Below are 8,238 nucleotides of genomic sequence, written 5' to 3'. Positions count from 1 at the left end.
GTCACTGCAAGGCTGCTTCCTGATTCAACAAGGACCACTGGAGGCCATCTGTGTTGAGACCCTGCAGATCCAGCAGGACTGTGTGTGTGTGTGGTGTGTGTGTTGGTGTGTGCGTGGTGGTGTGTGGTTTGTGTTGTTGTGTGTTGTGTGTGTGTGTGTGTGTGTGTGTGTGTGTGTGTGTGTGTGTGTGTGTGTGTGTGTGGTGTGTGTGTGTGTGTGTGTGTTGTGTGTGTGTGTTGTGTGTGTGTGTGTGTGTGTCTACACAGATTAAGCTGTAGTAGAAGAATAAAAAGAGAAATATATAAAAAACAAAGATTGAGGTCATCCAAAGGGATTCAATAGTCTCATAACTACATAATTTTGATTTATATACTATTTTCCAATATGAATTGTATGTTAACGTTAAATCTAATAATAATAAAGAAAAATCTGAACAATGCCATGATTACTTTTTAAATGTTCAAACTATTTAATTTTTTTATATTTACAGTTATTTATATATGTTTTTTTAAAATATTGATTTTAGGGTTTACTTTATATATAATCTTTATAGCATAAGCAATGTACATACATTTAAATGTGGGTTCAGTTGAATCATTTGCATTTCAGTTTTTACGATTATTTGTATTTGAATATCTATTTCATGGTTTATTCAATTTAACATTAATAAAGTGTACTTTTCACGCTATTACAACGGCAATCATCAATATTTCGTATGAAAACGTGCATGTGACCCTGAATGCACATGGATTCCCCAAAGCTGTATCTCCTATTGAGATCTTCCTTCACTCTGTGCAGACTTTTAGCGCTCTCTTCAGGGGACTGTTCTTCTGTGAATAGATGGTTTAATATCATGTAGTTTGAAAGTCTCAGATGGAGAGAGTTTCAGTTCTGCTAGTGCACCTCCCCCAATGCTCTAACTCATTACCCGGAGTAGGAAGAATATGTCCATCTTGAAATGTTATGCTGACACCTATCCCCTGTGTGTATTGTCATACTGATATTCTGTACAAACTGTGAAGACCACTGAGACAAATGAAACATTTGTGATATTGGGCTATATAAATAAACATTGATTGATTGATATAAGCTTTTTATTAAAGTCTTATTTTCACAAGTCAGTGCTGCTTCGCTCTGAAACGAGAGACCATTGGAGTTAATTCTTTTCAGAGAAAAAGTGTCCAAGCTGTATTAATTTAAATATTTAGCAGCTTTAAAACACCATCTCTATCCAAATCTGACAAAACCTGCTAAAATATCTCAAAAATGTCACTTTGAGAAGATATAAATACCAAAAACTGTCTCATCATGCTTCCCAAATGTCACCTTCTTACTTCCTTCTCAAAGGCACTGTTTCCCTTCTCCTCCGTTACATCACCATCACTCTCCTCACAATGTCGCGCTGTCCTCTCCTCCTCCTGAGCTCCATCACCTCCATCTCTGGCTCTCTGCAGACACTTCCTGCATGATGATTCAACTGCCACCTTAACGGGGAAACACCCTGTGGATTTCCAAACGTATTTTCCTCCGTGAAGCCTCAATTAACAACTTCTTCTCACAATGAACGCTCTCATAAAAGTCCTCATTCAAAGCAAGACGATGTCCCTGTGAAGGGTGGGATCAACACATTCTACATCTTGTGAGAGTGGAATTTCATAAGCAACGAAAACACACTAAGTGAAAAATACCCAGAATGCACTGCAAGTTATTGGAAAATAAAGCATGAATCTCACTTTTTCTTAACCACGAAAAAGGACCTTCTCTGTCTTTGCTATTTTTATATCTTATAGCTGGGTTCTACTGTAAATGTTTACAGATGTTTTAAGGAGCCTGTTGAAAGGGATTCTGGGGAATGTAGTTCATGCGTCACCACATGCCATACTGTATATTGTTTTCAGGCTTCTCAAATGCTATCAATTAGCATGTTAGCTGCACTTTAAGTCACTCGGTAACTCTTTTAAGAACTGTTCGCCTTCCTTCACGCCAGATATATGAGTAAATATAGCCAGATGGGCTGTATCGCTGTCCATCGGGCTGGAACTGTCCCTTTCTATGTGAATGTAGCCTGGTTGAGGTGCTGGACATTGAAATGAATTTAGACACTACTGGTGAATTGTGCAACTAATATATCTCAACATAAACTTCCCCAGCAGACTACTACCATTAGGATGATTCGTTTTGAGTAGTAGTATCTTAAATGTTACGTTCAAATATGCAAACTAGGCATTTACTTATTAAATATCCTCAGATCTTTGGAGACCAATCTGAATACTGGATACATTTTGGGGCGTTTTTTGCAATTTTATGACTAAAAGTGTAAATGAGGCATTATTAAATGTTATATTTTGGGTGTACTGTATCTTCCCCTCACTATGTGCCCTTTTCTACTTTTTCTCGTGATATCCGAGGACTCACCGCTGATCCACGTGGCCTCGGGGTTGTGGACGCTGAACTCTGGTTTGTAAAGATCCGCTGCAGTCAGCCTGGACTTGTTGTTTCCTGGGAGCTCAGCTAAGAAAAAACAGCGTAAAGTCAGATCCGGTCTATTTCTTACAGCTTTATGACAAACAAGGGAGTAAATAGCGGTAGATTAGCGAGCATACCGGGCGTGAGGACGACCACGGACATGGTGATGAGCGAGCACACGGCCACGATCACCAGCAGAGAGATGGCGATGCCCTTCCAGTTCCTCTCCTGAGGGCTGACATCCACAAACTCCTGCACACACACACAGAGAAGAATAACTCAGCATTGGTGCTCTGTGAGTCAGCTGCTTGAAAAAAAACACTTGTTCCTGTCGTTGTTGTACTTTTAAGCAAATGTTAGCAAAGGATGTTAAACATGGCATTAAATCCCTCAAAACTCACCTTTTCACTCTTGAGTTCAACTCCTAATCCGCTAACTCCCCTCCCCTATTCCACCTAGCATTTATGACACGATTATTTAAGTTCAATTTGGACTCAGAAGCAATGACATTTTAGAAAACTTGTATATTCCTACTAAAGGATTAACACCATTTTAAGAAAGCAGCTTCTTACATTTGCACGAAAAGCTGAAGCTGAAGAGATATTTGCTTGTGTAATGAATTTTTACAATCATATTGACGCATAACTGTAATCCTGTTATGCTTCTTCCCAGCGACACAAAAAGAGCCGTTTGTGAAGCATTTTGAAAGATTCTGATAATATGTGAAGAAAAGTAACAAATAAGAAAACAGTAAAAGACCATTCTTTTCTATTATATGAAAAACTGAAATGTTTCGAGGCGATATTTCATGTTTTTATGGGGTAGAAGGAACACTTGTTAGCAGCCGTCTCCAGGAGCCGCTGCCAGATGAATTGATTTTGCAGTCCAGCTCTTATATTGAACCGTGAAGGGAGAAAGTATTTCCACTCATCCTGTCAATACAGAGCGATGATTACCCACCAAAAACAGCCGTCAGAGTATAAAGCTTTTTGAAAGAAGACATGACCCTGACTATTTTTTTTTTTTTACCGCCTTCGCTGCTCTAAGACGTCAAAATCTGTAACCAGGTTTTTTAAACCTGATGACATTTCTGACCCGGGCTACATCATTTCTCCGGACTTTCCACTCTTTAGTCTCAGGATGATGAAAGCTACCTGCAGATCTTTCCAAAAAGTGCAAATGATGCAAGAGGGGGGATTTGGGTTCAACCCCAGGATTTTGTGAGAATGTTGGTCGAGGTTCCCAGCAGCGAAACTGCGGGGAATTGAAATAGGTAGCTGTCACATGGAGTAAAATTCACCATTCTTCAGCGCTTGAGAATAACACAGAGTGATGCATCAAAGGAGACAGTGTGAAGCCTCTCACACACAAACACACACTCTGTCAGATTCACAAGAACCACTTGCTCCCTCTGTTACACTTCCACAGAGAGGTGAGCCAGAACCACATGTTGCAGGATTTGTCATAGTAGAAAAATGCATTAAGAGATGGATATTTCCTGACTTTTTGCTTTGGTTGGAAGCCAAACAAAACCTAGGAAACCTTGATTTTGTCACTGGATTTCAAATAGTGTGGTTAGTCTGTTTCTCATCAGGATTACAGAAAAGCTACTGCCATGATATTCAGGAAATTGGTGAGATTGTTGTAGCATGAAGGAAGAACCTATTTAAATTGGGGAGTGGATGGGTACACACATCATGTTTTAAGTATAGAAGCAGCTTTAGTTATGTTGTCTCTTGTATTGCTTTTGTATCAGTGTATTCTGAGCCATGTGTAAGATAAGACATGCCCTATAGTGTAATGATGACATAACGGAGGAAAAAAGGTGTAGTAATATTAAAAACAATCAAATCCATCTGATTAAGGAAGAAGAATACATTTAAGATTATCACCCAAAACGAGTCCTTTTTTAAAACGTCAAAGTTTACTTATTTTTATTTAAACGTCAGTAACTTTTATACATTCTTACATAACCAAATCTTGTACCATTTCACATACTCTTTTTAATTTTCTAAACCCAAAGTGTGACATTTTTCTAAGCCTAACCAAGATGTTTCGTTGCTATTAAATAACCAAGTAGTTCTCTTTAACCACATGAAATTATTATATGTTGTATTTCATTTTGGGAGTTATTGGTATGTTCTTTTGTTCATGTATGCCGGCGGAGGTCTGCGTTCTTCTGGTGCCCTTTCTATTGGCATTTAGTGTTTAATCTGTTCAATCTAAATATAGTGCTATGCAGTATTCTGTGTTCTGTCTTCGAAACAGCCTGAAACCTTTTGGTTCCAAAGACACTGAACATGTAGATTATTACTATACATTAAATTCACCATCCTTCTTCCACTACTGATTTCAGAGTCATTATAATAATTGAGATAAGAGCTTCAGATGCTTCCAGAAGAAGGATGATAAGGAGATAAGGAGGAATCTGTTTTCAATAATTGAAGTAGGGGGAAGGGGGTGTGCAAAGAAAGCCCTAACCTGTGTGTGTGTGTGTGTGTGTGTGTGTGTGTGTGTGTGTGTGTGTGTGTGTGTGTGTGTGTGATTGATAAGCTACATAAAGATGGCTGTCAATGGTCCATGTCAACACAAAAGATGAAGGACGTTCTATTGTACAGCATAAACATCTCCAAACCCGTTTATACTGATGTAACCTCGGTTTAAAAACACTAAAAATCTCAACCGTTTGACTGAATATCATGTCTTATAAAAGAGTATTAGACTTGAACATTAAAAACAAAAAAGGCTCTTTTGAAACTGAAAAAAATATGTACTTAAACACAGAAAAAACAGTAAAGAAGGAGGTAACAAATAACATTGTCCATTTGCTTAATCAGGAAAAATGGAGTTATAATATTTCTCAGTTGGATTAAACTGTGCAACACTGTTGATAAATGTATATTAAACTATTCCATCACTGACCAAATAAACAACAGCTGATTCCTGAAGGAAGAAACAGCAACTATAGCAAGTGGAAACTACTGAGCTAACTCCTGTTACTCAAGTTATGAAGCTCACTCCATTTACAACACATTTACCATGCATTGTTGGAAAACGCTCCAAATAGTAGTCTCTGTGTAAACGTGGTGCATGGAGTCAGAATTCATCTATAATTGATATAAAAACGCACAAAGCTAGAAAAATGATTTTACTCCACCAATTGTGTGTATTTTTTAATAATCTCCCTATAGCCTAATGATCACATTATAAGCGATCACCAGCAGCAGCGAAACGCATCTAGTTTCCCCCCAACATGTATCTCCTCACTGCTGAGTAAATAACAATAAACGCATTTCGCGGTGTGTGTCGGGATACCTCATCCTGCGACTCCTTCGCCTTCTTCTTGCTTGGGTCTTCTTTAGTAGCAGTCATTGTACCGGAGCCCCGGAGCTTCTCCTCCCGGTAATAACATCCAAACCTGTCCGCGCGTCAATTTAGCAGCACGAGCATGAAGCTGCAATCAGTGCAGCAGGGAATTCACTTCCGGTGCTGACTTTCAAAATAGTCCCATTGTTTTTTTTTGTAAAACAACCGTTTATGTCTTTAGATGGGAGAAATACTCAGATCTTATATTTGAGTAAAAGTAGCAGTACCAGAGTGTAGGAATTCTCTGTTACAGTAAAAGTCCTGCATTCAAAACGTTCCTCAAGTAAAAGTAGAAAAGTATTAGCATCAAAATATAGTTAATGTACCAAAAGTAGAAGTAGTCATTGTGCAGATTGGTGCATTGCAGAATAATATATAATCTGATTATATATATTCAGATTATATATTATACTTTTAAAATATGCTTTTATTTTTGTAATCAATGCAAACATCTTGTGTCACTTCATATTTTTCTGTCTACAATATTTTTAAGCTATAAAAAAACATATACGGAGCTACCTGATTTTCATAAAATGTCATTTGTTATTAAACAAGAAAAGTAATACTTATCCGGTGTCACTTTGTATATTTCAGGATCATTTCAATAGGTTTACATCGATATAATGCACTACACATTTGACTTCTTATCAGACACCAAACTATCGATTTTTACAAGTCTACAATAGTTTGTTGATTGCATGTTACTTGTCAGACGCTTTTATCCAAAGCGATTTACATACTCAATACTGTGGGCAATCCCCACAGGAGCAATTTGGGGTGAAGTGTCTCAGGGACACAACGACATGCTGACTGCAGTGGGGTTTGAACCTGTGACCCCCTGATCCGAACACCAACGCACAACCCACTGCGCCACACGCCTGACACATCTTTTAAATGTCAATTTAAAAAACGACAGGATTTTATTTCGAAAACCAATGTAAACATCCGGTGTTACTACACACATTTCTAGCTAACTTCAGAAAGTCTATTTTTTCTTCTCTCTACAAATAGAATCATGATTAATGGAGTATCGGCTGTGTCGCTGTCCATGGTGCTGAAACGGTCCCTGTCTCTTTGAATGTAGCCTGCAGGTGCTGAGCACTGAAATGAATGTAGACACTGCAGGAGAATTGGGGAACATGTGCAACTGATATATCTCAGCATACAACTTCCCCAGCAGATTACTTGCATTCGGATGATTATTTTTTGTATTACAAGTTATCTCAAATGTTACGTTTAAATATGCAAATTAGGCATAATCATATTAAATATCTTCACGTTTTTGGACACAAATCTGAATACTGGATAGATATTTGACGTGTTTGAGGCATTATGAAATGTTATATTTTGTGTAGCCTTAGGAGAAATCTACTGACACAAATATCAATAGTTGTTAGAATCACCACCATGTGTATATTATACTTTAATAATACTATTTTTTCTGTTTTTCTGTGTTATTGTGTTGCACTGTTGGAGGAGCCTGTGACTTAAGATTTTCAATGTCATAACTACACTGTAGCTATGACTAATAAAAGCCTTGAACCTTGATGAAGACATGCTATATAAGCAAATATCTCACTTTAAAGTATAGGCAATAACTAATAAGATATTTTAATGAAGTAAAGCCCTGGATTCAAAATGGTCTAACACTGGATTATAATCATTGATGTATTCATCATTTGAATGTTGCTGATGCTGAAGGTGGAGCTCATTTGAATGACTTCATATACTGCTGGGTAGCTTTGTGAATGTCTCCTGGGGATCAATAAAGTTTTACCTTCGTCTATTATAAAACCTCATAATGAAACCATCACATTTTAAGTCCCTTATTAATTAAAGCTGCAACAGGAAATGAACAAATGTGAAATCACTCATTACTTTAGTTTATAATTAAACCAAAATCATGTCTGGGGTTTTAAGTTAACCCTCAAAAATAGACGATGTACTTGACTTTATATTAATAGTTATATTTACCATATTGTATTGATTGATTGTTGTCTTTTGATCTTAATGTGTGCATGTGTATAAATGTGTCTGTTGATTGTGTATATATAGGATATACATATTTTATACATATTTTTATATATATTTGTACTTTTGTATTTGGGATTGTAGGAAATGGTATTTCGATCTCTCTGTCTGTCTGTCACAAACTGAAAGATTGACAATAAAGTTGACTTTTACTTGATTACAATTAAAAATGATTAGATCGCCCCATTGACAGAACATAAAAGAACGACTTGGCCAAACTGTATCCCTGTAAACCACGTCGTTGTATTTGTATGGCTAAACAACAACAAAATGAGCCTAAAATGCTAAATCTACGATACCTACTGGTCTTTATAGTATTGGTACAGCAGTGTGATGTTCCCATAGTGAATGACTGCCTGTGTCTTACACTTTGTG

General features: G+C 37.2%; 1 protein-coding gene across 1 annotated transcript in view; it reads right to left on the bottom strand.

Moving 5' to 3' along the window:
• The window catches only part of LOC104964168 (inactive dipeptidyl peptidase 10-like), a 37,527-nt gene extending 31,634 nt beyond the window's left edge, over window positions 1–5,893 (bottom strand). Inside the window, exons 1-4 of the mRNA XM_010792888.1 lie at window positions 5,782–5,893; window positions 2,604–2,718; window positions 2,416–2,511; window positions 1,335–1,501 (exon numbers count right to left, since the gene is read on the bottom strand). Of these exons, the coding sequence (XP_010791190.1) occupies window positions 1,335–1,501; window positions 2,416–2,511; window positions 2,604–2,718; window positions 5,782–5,838 (435 nt within the window). The 5' untranslated portion in view covers window positions 5,839–5,893. The remainder of the gene's footprint in view (window positions 1–1,334; window positions 1,502–2,415; window positions 2,512–2,603; window positions 2,719–5,781) is intronic.
• Between the last annotated feature and the right edge of the window lie 2,345 nt (window positions 5,894–8,238).

Source organism: Notothenia coriiceps, unplaced genomic scaffold, assembly GCF_000735185.1.
Source record: "Notothenia coriiceps isolate Sejong01 unplaced genomic scaffold, NC01 NC01_scaffold00036792, whole genome shotgun sequence".
NCBI lineage: Eukaryota > Metazoa > Chordata > Actinopteri > Perciformes > Nototheniidae > Notothenia > Notothenia coriiceps.
Note: the sequence above shows the minus strand (reverse complement) of the source record. Positions and strands in the feature narration are given on the sequence as shown.